General features: G+C 32.7%; 2 protein-coding genes across 2 annotated transcripts; one reads left to right on the top strand and one right to left on the bottom strand.

The window, feature by feature from the left end:
* Positions 1-6584: 6584 nt before the first annotated feature.
* Positions 6585-7441, bottom strand: LOC140806830 (uncharacterized). The gene is made up of 2 exons (XM_073163357.1): positions 7350-7441; positions 6585-7305 (listed from the first exon to the last, which is right to left on the bottom strand). Exons 1-2 carry the CDS (start codon positions 7439-7441, stop codon positions 6585-6587), a joined length of 813 nt encoding a protein of 270 aa, XP_073019458.1.
* Positions 7442-9115: 1674 nt separating this feature from the next.
* On the top strand, positions 9116-10654 carry LOC140807801 (ethylene-responsive transcription factor ESR2-like). The gene has a single exon (XM_073164764.1). It carries the CDS (start codon positions 9229-9231, stop codon positions 10456-10458), a length of 1230 nt encoding a protein of 409 aa, XP_073020865.1. The 5' UTR covers positions 9116-9228; the 3' UTR covers positions 10459-10654.
* The last annotated feature ends 10765 nt before the right edge of the window (positions 10655-21419 follow it).

The following is a 21419-nucleotide window of genomic DNA, read 5'->3' as shown; positions in this document are numbered from 1 at the left end:
ACCATACAGTTCTTGGTTTCCAAGAACTCCTTCCACTTCGTGCATAAGGATGAGTTCTAAAACTTTTCCTTTTATGCTTCTGTGGTTTACTTCCAATAATAGTTGGAAGATCATTTTCCTTACAACACAAAGGAGTTCTTTTGTTGATACCCCTTAGGCGTTTGTAATTCTTTTGTAATGCTGCCATATGACACCATTCTGCCAATTTTCTTTTAAGGAAAGAGGCTCTTCTCGCCAACATATCTGGATTACCAGGTACGTATTCCCTTATGAGCATTTCTCTCCAAGGGCTTGGCATTTTTGCGAAGAAAAGCTGCATAGCTATTTCTTCTTCGACTCCTGAACTCCATCTATATTTAGTGAATAACATAATGTATTCATCCACCAAACATATGTCATGTAGTTCAAGAATATACAGAGCTTGAGTGTATTTCTTCTTCTTCTCTGTATCTTGACTGTTAAAATAGTCTACCCCTATAAAATGTGCTTTAAATAGGGTAGCCATTTTTCCAGCAATCTCACTAAGAGATTCACCAGCTAGGACTGACTCCTTCATGTCTAATGAAGTCATTTCCCAAGCAATTTTCACTGATCCCATGAGACTCATTTCCAACAGTTTAATGAATCCTTCTTTGTTGAGATCGAGTGTCCCTGCTGCAATTCTCATAGCAGATGTCCAATCATCTATGAGATCTTCTCTGTTTTTGAAGTCTAATACATCAAGGTTAAGCATAACCCCGTAAGGATGTATAGGATCTAAAACAGTTTTCCCATAGGGTGTTTGGTGCAAAGGAATTTGATTTCTCCTTGCCCTTGTCCCGACTGGGTGTGATCCTCCACCAGTATGGAAATCAGATTGAGCTTCTCTCATGTTTACATTCTGAGATCCCACACTTTCCTTGGGTGGTTCCTGAGAAGATGACCAGGTTATCGCAGGTGGTGTTTCACCTACTGCTGTGTTCATCTTTAGATCTACTACTTTGAGATTTGCGAAAGATTCCGCAAGCTCTTGTAGATCCTCTAAACCAATCCTTTCTAAAGTTGTCATCAGATTAGTTTCTTTTCTGAGACAGACTTGATTAGATTGATCATCTTTTCTTCTTCAGTCAAAGATTTTAAAACCACTCTGGCCTTCCCTTGTTGATGTAACAAAGGTTCAGTACCAAAAGATGGTGGTAACCAACCTCCTGAAGTTCGTTTGCTGGAACTTGGTTGTTGTTCCAGTTTCTGAATTCTTGTTTGAATATCCTTTAAGGTTACAAGAATTTCTTCTTGTTTCTCTAGGACTTTCTCAATTCGTTGAGGTACATAATATAGCAAAGTGACATAACTTTGTACCGTTTTCTGGATCTCTCTAAGATCTGAAGAGAGCTTAGAGGAATCTGGAACTATCTCCAGAAACTTATTATTTTGAATCATAAGTTTACCTGAGATTTTACCTGAGGGTGCAGTAGCTTCCCTTTCTGTTTCTGATATCTAACAATAGTTAGATGACCTTGTTTATATTCCAAAATATTGGAATATTCCTTGTAAATTATTTTCCTTGAACCGAAGTTCAGATTCATAATTTTTTCAAAATTCTCCTTCTCATACAATTAGTTACTATTAATAATAAAATCTGTGTTTGAAATAAATCAACCTTAAGCTCTGATACCATTTTCGAAAGCGCGGGATCAATTAACATTTAAATAGGGATAGGGGTATTTTTGGGTTTTAAAATTTGCTTTTATCTCTCCAGGGAGCTAGGACCAAACTTAGTTTGGTTTGGGGACTGTCCACCAATTCTCCCTCAGAACAAAGGTGACTGACTTAAAACTAGTAACAAAGTCGCACTTCCAATATTTTCTTGCCCGAAAATCGTGACCATGTTCGATTTAGACATCTTATCACGACGATTTTTTGTTTTTCTGCACCAATACCAGGTGAAGATAATATTAATTGAATTCAATTTCTTCTTAAATACGATTTCACATTTCAATTTTATAAACATGTCAGAAACAATGGAATAAAATAAACACAAAAACTTCCATGTGAGACTATCTCACATATTAATTTTTTAAGAATGATATTTTATTTGAATCACTCATAAAAAAATATTAATTTTTATGTCAAAAATATTATTTTTGTTGTAAATATGAGACAAGATTGATCCGTTTCACGAAAAAATATCGAGAAGTCTGTCTCACAAAAGATTGTCAGACCTACTAAGAAGAAAGAAAAACACAAATATAGTTTAACATTTTAGAATAAAACTTTTAAAGGCTCAAATTTAATTATTTGATTTGATTTGATATAACAGGGTTATGTGTTGGAAAAAAAAATCACAAATTTCAGAAAGAAACAAATAGGTGAGATTTGTTCAATAAGGTGCACCAAATTTGCTAACGTAAGAAATAATATAATGAAAGGGAAGTTGGTGAAAAATCCTTAATCAAAACATTTATTCGAGTTCATTTTCTATCCACAAAATTGTGGTATTATGTCATACAAAATATGGTACATTTCATGTGGAAATTTGGTATACTTCATGTGTAAATATGGTACTAAAAAAATACCCAAGAACTGAACATAAAAAAAACGACGGCTGGAATGAAAACCAATTTCCGTATAATGAAGGGGAACGACATCATTTATATATATAATTAATATGTAACTCGCTTTTCTTGGAAATAGACGAAGCAATTACTGTGAACGACAGAGGCTTTTAAAGACGTCACACATGTCGATTATTTTATGGAAAGAGATACTTGATGTAACATTTAAAAATATGAAAAAAATTATGTGAGAGGATCGCATAAGTCATATTTTATGAGATATGTTTTTTATTTACGTCATCCGTGAAAAATTATTATTTTTTATATTAAAATTATTTTTTTATTGTGAATATATGTAGGATTGACCCGTTTCACAAAAGACTCATTTTAAAAATAATAATAATTATGCGTTTCATTTATTATGAGATTATCCGAAAAATAAATAAATGGCTTTTCAGTTATCTTATCAACATGATTTGAGATTTGACATCACTTTGAAAAATTACCTCAGGCCACGCTTGGATCTTATAAGTATATTAATAAAATATTTAAATTTGACTCATTAGTCATCAAACTTTCTCCATTCAAAAATTTGAGCTGCTCAAATCTGAAATAATAAAAAGAATTAAGTTTCGATTTAAAAAGTTGTAAATATATCCTACAAATTCCATTTAGATGCGTTCCTTAAACAGGTGTTTAATTTTATGCATATTTTGATCACTTAATTATAATTACTTAAATTCGAAAAGCATTCTACCATTAGGATTGATGGATGAAATATTTGTTTCTAGGTAAACTTGAGTGAGACGGTCTCATGGGTCGTATTTGTGAGACGGATCTCTTATTTGAGTCATCTAGGGATGTAATCGAGCCGAGCCGAGCCGAACTCTTGAATGTTTGAGCTTGGTTCGTTTATAATCGAGCCAAGCTCGAACTTTATTTAACGAATATATGCATGGCTCACGAGCTTATTCAAGTCTTTATCGAACCTAAACAAGCTTAATAAATATAAATTATACATTTAAATTTTCATTCAATTAATTAAAAATAAATTATATATTTAAAGAAAAATATATTATTCTTATTAAAATTTGTAAATTTATTATGATAAATAAATTTAATATATTTTTCTATATTGATAAGTGCAAGAATTGCACTTAATTTTACTGTTAATACATTTGATCTATGCTGGTTTCGAGCAGATTTATGCTTGGTTTTTGTTGTTTTTGTTGTTTTTATGTAGTGCAAAGAATATATAATTTTGGGATGTTGGAGAGCAATCAGGGATGTTTTTTAGCGTAAATTTGCGAAAGACTAGCGCTGCAGCGTTACAAAATCAGCGCCGCAGCGCCAGCATGCCGAGAGACAAGCGCCTAGGCGCTGCCCAAGCAGTGCCGCGGCGCCTCAATGCCGAAGAACAAGTGTCGCGGCGCTAACGCTCACGAACGACGGGCGCTTAGGCGCCACTTACTAAGCGCCGCGGCGCTAATGGCGGCGAAACAAGACTAAATGGGCTTCGACTTACGGCCCGGAAGAGGGATATAAAAAGAGAAACGAGGGTTCAGAGAGAGGGGGACGCCGTTTTTGGACGAAAATACAGGGAGAAGGCGAGACGAAGGCAAGACACGCGAAGATCAACTACAAAGACGAAGAGCGACGAATCTGGGGACAGAGACGACACTTCGGATTTGTTATCTGTCTTTCGTGTTTATCATTTCTCGTATTTCAATATCTAAAACTTTGAACATGCGTTGTTTTTATTTCAATTTCGTCATGAACTAACTTTCTAGTCTAGAGAATGACGTAGCTTTGTGGAAACGATAATTTGACTCGGTTATTTATATGATTGAATTCTTTTCTGTTTAATTGTGTTTCTTTGTATTGAGTTGACTGCATTTTACTGGCCATAAATTGTATGCTGTCTGATTAGTTCTACAACTCGGGAGAGGGACTAGGATTATAGATCATTAGAGACACATCGTTGAATGTTTATATCGTTCGGAAGGCGTATAACTTTAGCGAGGCTATATAAGAACATTGTTTGCCTTTACCAATTAAACGTAGATTTTATTAGGAATAATTGAATCGAAGTTTAATTGGTACAATTTATTCGTCATTTGAGAAAATGTGAATAAAATACGTAAGTGTTCTTGGCTATTAAATAATAGGAATTCAGGAATTTAAATTCAACCAGGAAGAATTATTGTAGAAACTTAGTGAAATCATTTCTCTAGATACTTTTTCTCCTTGATATTTTCTTCTATCTGGTATTAGATTAATTATTTGTTTTCAATCTATTTGTTTAAGTAAATAAACCATTCTATCGAATTGTCTAGATAAATTTTGGACTATTTTAATTACAAGCACTGATATACATTTATACATACACTCCTCGTGGGATCGATATCTGTACTCTAACCAGTACTAAAACTTGACATCGTACACTTGCGGTAGTGAAAACGCGCAACATATATATTTCATAAATAATATGAAAAATCGATATCAAAACTATTATTTTTTCATCTAAAAGATTACTCATGAACTTACGAACGAACATGTTCACGAGCTAACGAGCCGAATACTGTAAAGCTTGAGTTTGGTTTGTTTATCTTAACGAGCCTCATTAAACGAGCTCCAACGAGCTTTTGTCGAATCGAGCTTCGAATAACTCACAAACGGTTTGGTTCGTTTACATCCTTAGACTCATCAATGGAAAAATATTATTTTTTATGCTAAGAGTATTACTTTTTAATGTGAATATAGGTAGGGTTGACCCGTCTTACAGATTAAGATTCATGAGACGGTCTCACATGAGACCCACTTTTGTTTCTATTGGGCAGACGATTGAAACGTGAGCTTAAACTGTTTTTCAATTTAAAAACCTGAAAACATTATCATTAATTTTAATTTTTAGTAGAACAGTAAGCATTCATCAATTAACTTATTTTTTTAAAACATAATACTCCACATATATTTATTTATATATATTGATTTTGAAATATTATTAAACAAAAATATATAAATATATTTATATATTAATTTAATTAAAATTTTACATTAAAATATAAGAGTAAAAATATTTATTATTTTACTAAAAAAAGTATTCGATTACTTAAATGTACAATGACACATATAATAACTACGAATTCTACGAATATTTATAATTTTGTTAGTAATTTATTAAATTAATAAATAAATAATATTAAAAAAAGTAAAAATAATTATTGAAAAATAAGAATAATCTTAAAATTCGTTACAATATATTTTTGAAAAAAAATACTAACAACGTTATTATTTTCTAAAAATGTGTTACGGCACTTTAAAAATGTTATAAATCAATATTTTAATTAAACTATTTGTCAATATTTTTACAAAAAATTACTCAATGTAGAAAAATGAAGAAAAATAATGAAAATTAACAGCATTATTATTTAAATGTCCATATTTACTAATTTTAATAGTCTTTGCATCGCACGGACAAAATGTTTGTGAAGAAAATAAAGAAAGAAGGAGAAAGAAATTTCGGCCCCAAACATAGCAAGCGTTAGTGAATATGAGGGGCAATTAATGAATGGCAAAGCAATATTTATCTATCAGGTTATGGCTCGGAACACGAGAGACAGATGTGTAAATAAATATTTAAAAATATAGTTGTTGAAATTTAATTATTTCATAATTGGAGAATGTTGCCTCGATAATGATGGAATAATTGGATTGACACCACAATTAAATCATTACCATTGGATACCCGCTGCAAAATTATGTGTGTGTAATTACGACTCAAAAATATTTTAAATTATATTTTTTGAGGGGTAAAAACTTGAATGAGACGGTTTTACAATTGTATTCTGTGAGACATATATCTTGTTTGGGTCATCCATGAAAAATATTATTTTTTATTGTGAAATATCGGTATGGTTCATCCGTCTCATAGATAAAGATTCGTGAGACCGTCACTACTTTATTGTGATATTGAATGTCAACTTATATTAGGTAATCGAACGTATTGACGATAATTTAATTGTTTTTTTTTTTGAATCAGGAAAAGGTCTATGCATTTGATAAATCAAGAGAAGCTACATCCATCAACCAAGATGGGTAAGCATCCTCACCCCAAGTAAATGGTGAAGGATAAGACAAAGCAAAATGCGCTAAACAATGAGCGACTTTGTTCGAACATCTACTAACATTACGAATTCTCAAAAAACACCCAAACTGGAGAAGCTCTTGAATGTTCGAGATAAGAAAACCGTCATGGTTTATAATTTCCGTAGTCTCTGTCAGTGCATTAACCGCTTGAACCGAATCTGAAAACACCCAAACATTGCGATAATTACTATGCAACGCGAGCTTCAAACCAAAAAGAATAGCATTGAGCTCTGCAGCAACCACTGAACCCGGATGACGAATACCCCGGCCTGACGCCACACAAATAAAACCACGGTGGTCTCTCATAACTGCTCCCACACTAAGAACATCTTTTTGATCATTGAAACCTGCATCAACATCCAGCCGGAAATGTCCCAAAAAAGGTTTAGTCCATTTCAACACTCTATCATGGTGATTAGCCACTGGATCTGGGATCCACAGTCTCTTTGCTTTCTGAAATTTCTCAAGATAAGAAGGAATCCAATTTACCTTAAGCGAGTAGTTAGATCTCACAAGATTATGTTTCCAGATGCAAATTTCCTTCCAAATGGCCCATGATTGCATGACAAAAAGCTCGAAATCATTTTTTGAAGAATGATCATTCAAATACAAGCTGCATAACCTAAAAGACATATGTTTGCAATTCTTTAACCATGGTCAAAATACAGAACATTTCCATACTTCTCTAACTTTCGGACAAAAAATAAGACAATGGCTAGTGGAACCCATCCTCGCACCACAAAAGGAACAACTCCCATTCCTATGGATACAACGCTTAAAAAAGTTCAATTCAGTTGGTATAAAATCATTGCATGCTTTCCAAAAAAAAAAGATACGAACCTTTTGGGGAATGCGGTTCATATCTGACATGACTTCCATGACTAAATAATCCACAAAATATGACCATTTAATCCTAAATGATTGGGGTGTAAAATCCAACTATTTAACTTTTTACAATTTTAATGAAATAAAATTTATGCCTCATGACTAAGGATGATAATTTTCTCCTAAATCTTGAAATTTGGTAATTGTATTAAATCTTAGTATATGAACAAATATATTGGAATTAATTTTTCCATACATGACAATAAAACGATTTTCATTTTCCAAGTTTAAAGCAGCGATCGAAAGATTAAGAAAAGGATGGAAAAAAATTCAAAAACAAAGGAAAACAATTTCATTATGTTTATAAAATCGTTTTGAACATTTGGCAACTTTATTTAATTTCTGCATGTTTAATGTGACAAGATATGTATTTTCCAAATTTATGGTGAGATAGTTGTGAAACAAAATTAAGTAACTCTATATCATATTAATAAGTGCAATTTATATCACAATCTACGGATACTTATTAGGCAAAAACTTGTGTGAGACGGTTTCACGGGTCATCTTTGTGAGACAGATCTCTTATTTGGGTCACCCATTAAAAGTATTACTTTTTATGCTAAGAGTATTACTTTTTATTGTGAATATGGGTAGGGTTGACCCGTCTCACAGATTATGATCCGTGAGACGGTCTCACAGATCCACTCTACTTATTAACTAATAACCTCAGTAACTTTAGATTAATTTAAAATATGTAATTTTTGTGGTCGTTTTTCCTCTATAAATTTAATGTCATATAACATGTTGATGGTCCACGCTATATTTCAGTTAATGAATTTGTTTTCATATATATAAATAGACCCAATTTAATATAAATTCGAACATAGCTTTGTTTTTCAATAAAAAATAATAAATAAAGACGCATTATAATTTTGGAAATTTATATTTTTCTTTTTTCTATTTAACTCATCAATATCATCAAATTGAGCGTTATACATGTATCTTTTAATTTTTAACAATTTTATCTATTTATTTTGTAATTAGAATAATTTTTATGCGATAAAAGAGGTACTATTGCATATTATCATCACAAAAACTCTTGTGATACAGTCTTACATATCAATTTCGTAGGTTGAATATCTTATTTAGGTCATCTCTGAAATTTTTTTACTTTTTATACTAAGAATATTACTTTTTATTGTGAACATCGATAAGGTTGACCCGTCTCACAGATAAAAATTCGTGAGACCATTTCACAAAAGACTTACTCTATCATCATTATATATGTTGATGTCATTGAAATATCATACGAAAAAAATTTAAACAGCTAAACAAACTACCAAAAAAAAAAAACAGACTTACTGAAATTCGACAATCTTAATATGAAAATCGTACACAGACAAATATATATGACGAGATTTGGAAATTAACTCAAATTATTAAAAATTTAGAAAGTAAGAAAAATATCAAAATACCAATATTTTTTTAAAGAGAAACATTTTAAAATTTATGAATCATTGGTCATGCAATAACTCTATGATCTCCCAAGTCTTGATTATAAATATATCATTGTTCCCCAAGCTTTCTCCACACGGTTGCAGGTGCAGACTTTTCTCCTACCCGACTCAACAGATACACTGCATCAAAAAACTCATTCTCTAACTAAATACACAGAAAACATTCCTCCCAAGATTCTCGCTTCTTACATACTCAATCAGCCATGGAAGAAGCCTTGAGGAGACTCGATGGTACTCTCACCTCAGAATCTGACATCCTCTTCCCACCCACCTCAGCCGTCCCCAAGCGTTGCACTCCAAACAAGAGGTCTCTGAAGGACAGCTCCGCCGTCTCTGCTGGCAACACCATGAGGTACCGTGGCGTCCGCCGCCGCCCGTGGGGACGTTACGCGGCTGAGATAAGAGATCCCCAGTCGAAAGAGAGGCGGTGGCTCGGAACTTTCGACACGGCGGAGGAGGCGGCGTGTGCTTATGATTGTGCAGCTCGGACCATGCGTGGCGTTAAGGCCAGAACCAACTTTGTTTACCCTACTTACCCCACGCACCCGGCTGCAGAAAACCGCATTCCTTCGTTTAATTATCAGAAGTCATCCCATCCCGGCCTGTTTGGCTCTCGTCCGACTGTTTCATCGACGTCATGTGAAAACCCTGATTTCGATTTCGATGGATCTTCATTTAAAACCAGTAACTATAGAAATAGTTCAATCAACATGTTAATGCTTCGAGACTATTTCAAGCCCTCCTATTCCAAGTACTCCGATTATTCTTCTTCTTCCTTCAACTTGCCTCTGCAAGAACAGATGCCTTCAAACTTTCTAAGCAGTTCTTGTTCCTCTCAAAATGCTTTCATGGGATCTTCCTCCTTGATGAATCTGTCATGTGATACAACTTCTCAAGCTACCTGTGTGAACAAAACAATTGCTTCTAATTCCCCCTTCAAAGGTTATTCTTTGAACTCCGCCAAATTTGACGGTCATGAAAATATTATCCCTGGTGCAGGTTTAACAAGCTCGGATCCAACTGACGTCATAGATTTTTTCCCTTCCGAGAGGTCTGATTCGGGCTTATTACAGGAAGTTATACACGGGTTTTTCCCGAAACCCAAGCCGGATGCGAAGGCCGAGCCACCGCAAATTTCTTTCAATACGTTTACACCTTCGCCGATGGCTAGAATTCCCACGAAATTCGAGTTCGCAGTCAAGAATACAAACGGTCACAATAACAATTGTTTAGGTCTTCCCATTGATAATAAGCTAAGAATTTCTCCGCACCCCGAAAATTTCTTCGGCGTCGAATCCAACCCTACTGCTTCCTTCGGCAGTGATTTCCATCCTTCAAGCATTCAGATGAATGCATCTAATGGAATCCTCGGAGACATTTTTCATTATCAGGAAGCTTTGAATTTGTTAGCAGCCGAAGTGCAGAATGCTTGAAGCATGCATGACGATCAAGAACCTTTATACATTGTCTCTTGAGCTTCTTTTATTAAGCGAAAATGCATTATTTATTACTGTATTTAGGTTTTATTATCAGGAGATTGAAATGTTAGTTTATTACACAAGTTTGCGTCTCTCCCCTCCCATTACGAATTAATTTAATAATTTGTACTGTGCTTCAAGCTTTTCTTTGTACTCGATCGCCTCATTTGTTGCTTTATCAATAATTTCTGTTTCTCTTTTTAATGCAATTTGAGTATTTGATTCTCTGAAACGCATGCAGATTGACTAGTTAATATTATTTCTTCATTTATTGATTTTTTTTTTTAAATTCTTGATAGCCATTTGCATTCCTGTGGATTTGATTTGAAGATCCTTCCAAGTTCCATGGCCGAAAAAAGTTGGCACTTGGCATGCTTTTTACCACTTTGGGGCCCTTTCTTGAGTTGACCTTCGATATGCTGAAGGCTGCCAATTTTTATCTGGCTTTTTGTGCTATGTTAATTATTTTGAACTAGCAAGAAAAAAATTTGGTCTTAATGAAAAAAATACTTAAAATATAAAATTAAATAGTTATGCTAATATATGTATTTGTCATCAGAAAAGTAAAACTATATATGTAATTGGATATTAATATTCTATATAATAAAATGCATTTGCTTTAAAAGAGTTACATGTGTTGTACGTATAAAAGGTTCTCCACAAGAAAGACAAAGGAGTCTCCAAGTATAAGAATTGATTCCGAGTAAATATTATTGTTATGTTTACAGAGTATGAGCGGTTATATAATAAACATGAGTAGATTCTATGACAATTTCATATAGTTTTATCTGTAAAACTAATTGATTTATTTGGCATATATTTATATGATAAATAATAGTTTTGGCATAAAATAATAATTTCTCAAGGATTGGGTAGTGTAGGAGATTCGTATAACAAATTTACTTGTAAAATCGACTCATATGAGACAGTTTCAGATGTCAATTTTGTTAGAAAAATCTTCGATCTGACTCGACTTGACTAATAAAAAAATTAATGGAAAACTTTTTTTTTAATTGGAAATATGAACTGGATCAACCGTCTCACAGATATAGATTGTGAGAACATATGACAAAATACTTATTCTAATTTTAGAAGATATAATTTTATTTGTAGTAATTACACCTCATATATAACAAATAACATATTATTTTTATCACTAATTTTTATGAAATGAATATAATTAGATAAAGAACATTTTTAAATTTTGATGATTAAACAAAATTTCTGATCTAACGGATAATTACATAACCTAACCGAACTGAATTCAATGATGAAAATTGAATTTTCACAAGAAGAAATTTCTTAAGAAGCTTAACTTATTACAAATACAAAATGATAAAATATGAGAATGATATTGGTAATCAAACTGATTCAAGGTTGATAGATGAAGTTCAACTGACAGTCTATCTAATTGATCAGTCAGTCCAAATCTCTAGATTCTTTGAAGAATTAGTATAATAACTGGTTAAGTATCACAGTCCCATACATTCTTGAAGAATTAGTATAATAACTAATTAAGTATCATAGCCCAGCTGAAATAAAACATTATGTACTAACAATCTCTCGACCTTAACGATAATATGACAACAACGACATCTGCATTTGTAAGCGGATACATTTTGAAAAAAATACCAATGCAGATTAAGCTACAAATAAATCAGTTGAACAAATTCTTAAGGTTACACAGTTGCACAATCTATCTTTGGATTATTAAAAAAAACTGAACTTCTCTGAAAAAGGTTTTGTGAGCCCAACTGAAATAGTCAGCACACACAGATAAGCCATTTGTTCTTCAAGTTTCAGTAAGCCTACTTCCGCACAGTTCATACTGATTGACTTACTGAGAACCCAACCGAGAGCAAAATTTTAATGTTGTTAATACAATCGAAATATTTTTTGATATAAAATTATTCATTCTATAAATTTATTTTCGATCTTAACACGATAAAACACATAACATCAACTTAAAATAGATTTTTATATTGTGTTTTTAATTATTGACTGATCATTGATATAATCTTATCGTTATGAATAATAAATAGTTTGGTTGGGATATTTTCTTGGACACATTTATGTAAGGCAAAAAATAGCATCCAACTGGAAAATTATATTACGAGTTCCTTTAAATTCGTGAAAGGATTTCCATGTTTCTTTAAAGAGGCAGGTTATTATTTTATTCATCGTGTCGTTATGTTCCTTTCAAGGGTGATTCCGAACTATAATGTAATCCAAAAACTAGTTGCTGGTGGGAAAAATATTAAAAGAAAGCCTTTCTCAACTTTATTAATGAATTAAATGATTTCCCTCTCCATTACATGTATGTTACTTTATTTTTAGGTAGCTCGTGTCATAAAATCTTGCAACCGAAGTTGTAATTTTGATTCTTTATTATGTTACATTTCAGTATTAGTGTGTTAGCTTTGTGTTTTTCAACTTTCATTCTTTTTCTAACTTGACGTTACGTGTGTAGTATCACAACAACGCTCCTTACTCAATTTTAACAACTTAAAATATCAAAATTGTCCTGATTACTTATCGCACATTGGTTGAAGTCGAAATTTTAAATTATTTATAAGTGATTATAATCACTTCTGACCGATTAATTCGAATTGACTTATGTAAGAACTCGTTGTGCAGTCAAGCTAGAAAAACAAAAATTGCCATTTTCACTATTAATTGTCACAACATGGATGCATGGCTAATAACCATTTCATCACTTTTATTTAATATGTATTCGATATCATATATATCTACAAGATCAAAGAAGTGACCCCAGAATTTGTTTCACTTTACGTGATTTTGGGATTCGATGGAGGGATAATCGACCCCTTTGCATATGTTTTAATTTTAAGTAACTTAAGTAATCTCAATTCCTTATGCCACGATGGACTAACTTAAGTGATTAACAATAATTAAGTGTTGATGGGACATTTAATTAAGTTAAGTAATTGAATAGATCATAAATATGTGGATGCCCCTATTAGTTAATTAGCTAGTCTCGCCCTTGGACATTCAAATATTTAGAATTAATTTTAATTTGACGCTCAATCTTTAAGTATTATTTGAATAACGTGGTTAAACTTTGATAAATGTGATTAATCTAGAATAATGTGTAGCAAACATGGAGTAATAGCGTCGAAACAAGAATAAATCTTTTATCAGCAAGACGAAATTGTACATATAACAATTCTTTACATTGACGACAATCATCTCTAAGATACAACCGACTTCGAATAATAAGAATTCAGCACAACAACGAACCAAATATGCAGAAGTTTCCAGCAGAAAGTGACCTGAAATCATCTCACCGGGCCATGCCGAGCCTGAGCCATCCGCGCACGCGTGTTTAACTGAGATCCAGCCTATCAGCATAACTCTTTTCAAAAACTTCTGCTGTCTCGTGGGGCCAAACTCTTAGCTCAAACTTGAAGCTAATAAAAATATTATACTTGACATGTTTTTCAATATGCAACAACTCCCACTTTCTTTAATTCAGTGTTTATCGAACAAAATGTTCATACATAAAATCTAAAATACTTTTCAGATTTGGGTGAGACTTTAGTTGTACTTTAATACTTTATCCAAACTTACATATTATATACAAATAAATTAATATTAAGTGTCTCATATTTTTAATAGCACCATTTTTTAAATGTGGGTGATCGGTGGCGCAGTATATATTTTCATGTATTAGACATTTATACTAGATAGCTACCATACATTATATTATTATAATAATATTGGAAGTTGGGCTAGTCTAAATCACCTAAAACCTAGAAGTAGTTACATAAATGCATTGATTCCGATTTCCCAAACGTAAGCATTGGGTCATAATATATATAAATATATATATATATATATATATATATATAATATTTTAAGTTGTGACATCGTGTGACGTAGTATTCCAATGATACGGCTAAAGGAATAAATAACAAAGGCAAACCACCTATGACATAATTCACACACGATCATTGCATTATATGTATACACAAACACGTAAGTGCACCAACACACGTGTTTACGTGATTTTACAGTCTTTTTTTCAATAATAAAAAAACTGATTTATGTTCAAATGAGAATAATATTATAACATAAAATTAATGAGTGATCATACTATAATTTAAAATAAAAATAATGAAAAATAAAAATGAAAAAAACCCCATATTTTTTTCTTTATTATCCATATTCTTAATAAGAGAAAATATATATTGTTTTAAGGCAAAAACTATGTGAGACGGTCTCACGGGTCCTATTTTGTGAGACATATATCTTATTTGGATCATCCATGAAAAATTATTACTTTTTATTCTAAGTGTATTACCTTTTATTGTGAATATCGGTAGGATTGACCCGTATCACAGATAAAGATTCGTGAGACCGTCTCACAAAAGACCTACTATTATTTTAAATAGATGAAATGGTTAATTAATTTTGAAATACCAATGCAATGCAAGAGGTCTCTGAAATCAGGTTGTTTCCGAGGGTGAAAAGAGCTTTTATCTCATGTGAAATTTCAATTTATGCAAACCCGAAATCTCGGTAATCTTAGAAGACAAGTGTCGAACGTGTCGAACAATATAATAGAGAAGTCAAGATTATAAATACCAGTACCGTACTTCAAGTGGGCGATGATATTACTCGGATTCATGGTCTTGATGAAGTAATGGCGGGTGAATTAGTAGAATTTGAAGAAAGTACAATAGGTATATCTTTGAAAGTTCAGACGGAGAGAATAAACGATGAATTGATAAATAAATATTGAGTTCTTTTCTTGATAAACAAGTGTCGGTATATCCAACTTTTCGGTTAAGTCTTTGAAAGATGATGTTTTTGTCGTCGACGACCCTTGTCATCTAAGCCGTGGTGGATATGAATGTCGTGGTATAAATCTCGTATACTATTTTTTTCTATGTAAGTGATTCTTGAATTTATCAAATATTTTGTGTAATGTAATATGATGACGTTATATTAAAATAGTACTACATACGTATTTGCTCGCGAAAGCGCGTACATTTAAATTGGTATAACTATATTTTGCCTATTCTTTAAATGCAAACTTCATGAATATCTATTATTGTTTTTGTATTTATTATTGCAATAAATACATATTAATGAGTAAGTAAATTAGTAAGACATCCATATTATTAATTGAGATATTAATAAGAATTATAAAATGTTGGATTGGGGTGTGTGAAACGGATAAAAAAAATTTAATTTACACTCTCGCCGATTGGAGGAGCCATTCTATATTAAATTAAAAAAGCAAATCTAGAGAAACAAAGCTTTTGCTTGAAAAAAGATTTTGTCCCCTATGGCTTTTATTTTTCAAAAAATAAAATAAAATCAGTACATTGGAATTTTTTTAATCTGTTTATCGTTATTTTTTGTGTACTCTATGTAAACATAAAAGATGAACACAACAGTCTGCAAATCATAATGATCAAGTAACCATATTGGACAAATGCTGAGTAACAGACTCAAAACTAGAATGACAGAGAAATTGAACATCTGATTTCATGATAGGGTCTCATACCATGCTCTACAATCTAAACCACCCTTGGGCGGGAAATTTGATTTTTTGTTATTATGATGATGTGGTTCTATTCTATTGGATTCACAACATATATAAGAGAAATGGAATTAGTTGGATCGAATTAACTTTTAAAATAAAATTCAGATATGAAGCATAAATAGATTTTAAGTGTATTTATTTGAACACAAAAACGTATGTAAGATTATTTTATATGTCAATTTTGTGATACAGATATTTGATCCAACTCAATAAATGAAAAAAATATAAGATCTTCTCACGATAAACTTACTATTGTTTGAATAGAATTTGAATTATTGTAACATACTCTACGTTGAGAAAGATACCCCGAAATTTTTGTCTTAATCCTAAACACATTAAATTTCGTTATACCGAGATATCTCTTTTCCGCACATTTATTTATATTTTATGAGGGAAAAAAGCGAAACGAAATTAAAAAAAACATAAAATTGACTAGGAAGAACACTTCTCCAACACAACTATACTTAGAAAAAAATTAACCGTATAAACATTAAAAAATAGACTAAGTTTATTGTGAGACTGTCTTACGAGTCATTTCATGGGTCTATAATCATGAGACGTGTTAACATAATCCATAACAATAATAAATTATAATAATTTTGGCATAAAATACAATTTTTTTTATGTGTCGAAGATCCGTCTAACAAAATTGACCTGTGAGATCGTCTCACATGAGTTTTTGTATTAAAAAAATATTATTGGCAAAAAACAACACCGTTTACTAAATATTTGGATTAACTGTTAGAGAATATAAAATTCAAATAAGGTAGTTCACATTACTGGATTTGAAAACCACCCAACGAAATAAATTATATCAATGATTTGCAATCATTTACTCTTAAATTTCTTCATTGAACTGCAGTGTTAGATTAAATCGATTTTTTGATTCTATATGACAAATATTTGAAAAATTAATTAAAGAAAAATTAATTTTTAATTAATTTAATTAAGATTTTAAATTTATTTTATTTACCAGCTATGCATATTATTTTTCACGAGTCATTCATTAAGATATGAGGGTACACTAATATTCTTTATTATTATTATTATTATTATTTATTTATGAGAAAAAACCCACGACGACTACTTTTCAGTAATACACAATATCCTTGGTTGTCTATAACGTTGCTTTATGATTTCGTGGAGTTACTCGGTGTATTTGTATCTGTAACTTTTTTTTATCTTGTAATGAAATTAGTTTCATTAAAAAAAAAGACAATATCCTTGCTTCTTTGAATATTGGCCTTCGATCGATTAGAGTATATCTTTTGTGAGAGGGTCTCACAAATCTTTATCTGTGAGACGAGTCAACCCTATCGATATTCATAATAAAAAGTAATGATTTTAGCATAAAAAGTAATATTTTTTAATGGATGACTCAAATAAGATATCCGTCTAACAAAATACGACCCGTGAGACCGTCTCACATAAGTTTTTGCACACTGATTATCATTTTGATTTTGTGAAATGTTATATATACATATTAATAATATGTGATTTTTTTAAAAAAATAAAATAAAACCGTACGTCTTAAATCGGCAATTTACCCGTATTTTGGCAAATAAATTAATTTATATTAACTTTTAGAATCAATAATTTTCAAAAACATACATTTTAAATTCAATCGTATATTAAATTTAAAGCCGTATATTTTTGCAAAATTATTTTTTGTATATATTTTTGCATAATTGTTCACGGACCCAATAATTGTTGTATTTGATCATAGCAGTTTTGGGCTCGTTATTTACCCAAAGCATTAACTGTTGGACACGACTAGAAAGATGATGGGCCTTGGTAAATATTTTCGGGTCTGTTTCGGATCCATAGTGGATCCACTTTGAATCCAAAAAAAAAAAAAACCATTTTAATCCCATCAAAAGCACACCTAACAAAGCCCCGCCCATTTATGAATACTCTTAAAATAAGTGTTTTAGGAGTTAAAGAAATGCTTTTGTATTTAACACGCTTTCTTCCTTTGTTTGTGTATAAATAGAAGGTAGCTTAGGTAGGATAACTAATTTTTCGGTTAATACAAATTTCTGGAAATTAGGTGAAGTTCATCACTGCCCACTCACGTGTCTTTCCTTTTATCTTCAATTTCTTTTTCAACATGGTATCATAGTAAGGTTAATTGATTGTAGTTCTTCTCCATTACACCTAATTGACACGATTCTGGAATCAGTTTTTTTTTCCCTGATCCGATGGCTTCTTCTTCTACTTCTGCAATTGATCTGTTGGATCCACTTTATGTGAGTTCATCCGACACTCTAGGGCTCAATTTGATTAATGAACAACTGATTGGGACCGAGAATTATTGAGTTTGGAGTCGTGCAATGCAAATCGCGCTGCGAGCAAGAAATAAGCTAGCATTTGTTGATGGAAGCTGTAAGAAACCAGATCCTGGCTCAGATCGGGAAATACAATGGGAGAGATGCAATGCGATTGTGCTATCCTGGATAATGAATGTTGTATCGAAGGAAATCTTTGGTGGCATCGTATATTTTACTGATGCTTCCATTGTTTGGAATGATCTGAAGGAACGGTTTGACAAAATCAATGGTTCGCGGATCTTTGCACTCCATCGAGAAATCGGCTGTCATGCTCAAGGTAACAGCTCGATCTCGACGTATTATTCGAAGCTCAGACAACTATGGGATGAATATGCTTCTCTTGTAACTTTCCGATATGTTCATGTGAATCTTCGAAGAAGTTTATTGTATATGACCAGCAACATAAACTTCTCCAATTCCTCATGGGACTTAATGAGAGTTTTGCTTATATCCGAAGCCACATATTGATGATGGATCCCCTTCCTACCGTAAGTAACGCTTTCGCCATCATCTCACAAGAGGAATCACATCGGAGTTTATTGAATGTACCTCCGCAGCAACATGAATCCTCCGCTTTCTTCTCAACTCAAACCAGAAGGAGGAATTATCTTAAATATTTGACAATAAAAATAGTGCGTAAACATAAACGAGTAAAAATTGTGAAAATCATAAGCGTATAAAAATGTTCATATAATCTCAAATCTCATAAAAACAAAATGCGGAAAACATGTGGTTTTCTGGTCGTGTCACCCCACCAGGTTTGTCTACTCAGTGTTCCGCACCTCCAGTCCTCTCAATAACAAGCTCACCTGCATCACACACGCCTAGGGAGTCTAAAGACTCAACACACATGTACCATTAATAACAAGCACATATACATAGCACACAACAGTGAAAAATATAATACTCAACATATCTTTCATGAACTTAAAAGCATAACGTAAACGTGTCGTATAAAATCATGTCATGTCATGTTAACTCATGTCATCTCATATCATCATATACGTGTCAGAACAGATCATCGTGTCATCATAAACTTAAACATTTTCTTTTAATTGAATTCAGTTCATTAGTTGTGACTTTCGTATCAGCTCTATCGATGGATCCATCTATAAAAACTGTGGTATCCGGCGGCGGGGGACATCAGCGACAGCATTACCCACCTACTGAGCCCGGGCCTCAGCTCATCATATCTCATATCATGTCAATGGAAATACGATCGTCGGGCTCCCTCTGGGGCCTTTTCCCTCACGATATCTCCAATCATATCATCGTATACATATATCGTCAGTCACAACCAATTCACATCCTTAAAAAATATCATCATTTTCATCACTTATTAAAAACATACATATGCGTAACTTTTCTTAGCATGCAACGTATTTATCGTAATTTCATAAAAATCATGAACATGATGCATAAACATTTAAAATATCATAAATTTGTGCTCATGACGCTGTCAGGACCAACATTTCACCCAGGACGCAAAATGACCATTTTGCCCCTGGAAACCCGAAAATTATCGTTTCACTCCTGAACCTCTAAAATTGACCCGAAGCTTGTCAAACTCTTTAAAATGTCCCAAAACATTTTTAAAAGTATTACTAGACATCAACTCGAGCCCAAAAAACCAAACTTAATCGATTCGTTTTAAAACTTGGACCGGGGTCCCAGTTTTAATTTGAATCGACTCAAAACATAACCAAATGTCTCCCGAATTTTTATCATATCTTATAAACATTTAAAAGTCCTAAAATAATGTCATTGGGTCCCCAAATGCACTACTGAAAATTTCAGAACTTGGCCAAACAATCGGTCCTATCCTTATACACCACTTCATCCACAATTATCTCTTAAAATCTCTCGCCTCAAGCTTAACCGATTTCCCAGCCATGTTCCCGCCTATTAAGGACCTCGATCAGACCCTAAGACACCTAATACTTTATTTTCCTACCCTAAACTCTCGACTACCAATCCAGAAGAAACACAAAGCTCTCGGTCACCCCTTTTTAGTGCAATCAACAACCCACACATGGCTCCCACCCTTGAAATATTCGGTCCACCTCCTATCACCCATTTCCAGCTTTTAAATCTCATCCTTAAAACCATAAGAGACCCTCTAAACTAAGCTAAACCAAAGCAAGCTGCTGCACACGTAATCTGAAACAAAAATCCTCACACACAAGCCAAGAATGATCGGCCTTTGTTAGACCTCGACTCGATCGTGGTTCCAGCACTTACACACGTTAGATTACATCATTTCCACCCTTAGTTATCTGGACTCGGCAGCTCTTGCACAAGGAATCAAGAATCGTGAGTTTACAATTAAAATATGATCATCTTTCATGCAAAAACCGTGCATCACATCTCGAACGTGTATGATCTGATTTTTAACAAATATGGTACACACATCAGCAGTATATGGCGTGCGAGATGCAGAAATGAAAGTACATAACGTGCCTTAGATGATACGAAGACGAGGAGATCGAAGAACGAGCGTCGAGAACAAACCGGGGAATTTTCTAGCTAGCCAACGAAGGGGCCGAAGCTTCCTTGGGGAGATTCTACTGAAAACCGAGAAGAACTGATGGTGGTGGAGAGGAGGTGTCGGCTGTTACATGTTAATTAGGTTTAGGGGAGGGTTAAACACATTATTTAAAAGGTTAACATTGCACTAATGGGCTCTAACTTTGATAATTAAAAGTTTAAAAATGATTTTAAGTCCAACAAGCTTAAAAATAAGCCCATTAAGTCCAAACGCACTGCAGAAAAATATTTCATGTTGAAAAAATTTTGAAAATATTAACCGAAACCTTAAAAAGTCCTCCGATTTGATAAAATTTGTGTACCATTAAAAACTAAAACCATGCGGGTAAAAATACCCAAAAATTCTCATTTTTGAAAATTACACCTAAAAACGCTTTAAATTCATTTATAAAAAATAAATCGTGTAATAAAATAATTTTTCTTGATAATTCTTCGGTCTTCGTTCCTCGTTCGGGCGCGAAATG

Source organism: Primulina eburnea, chromosome 12 (genome assembly GCF_022965805.1).
Source record: "Primulina eburnea isolate SZY01 chromosome 12, ASM2296580v1, whole genome shotgun sequence".
NCBI classification, from domain to species: Eukaryota; Viridiplantae; Streptophyta; class Magnoliopsida; order Lamiales; family Gesneriaceae; genus Primulina; species Primulina eburnea.
Note: the sequence above shows the minus strand (reverse complement) of the source record. Positions and strands in the feature narration are given on the sequence as shown.

Coding starts and splice junctions, on each gene's coding strand:
- LOC140806830 (XM_073163357.1), bottom strand. CDS start 7,441: ATGGGAGTTGTTCCTTTTGTGGTGCGAGGATGGGTTCCACTAGCCATT. Junction 7,306..7,349: donor GAGAAGTATGGAAATGTTCT/GTATTTTGACCA, acceptor TATGTCTTTTAG/GTTATGCAGCTTGTATTTGA.
- LOC140807801 (XM_073164764.1), top strand. CDS start 9,229: ATGGAAGAAGCCTTGAGGAGACTCGATGGTACTCTCACCTCAGAATCT.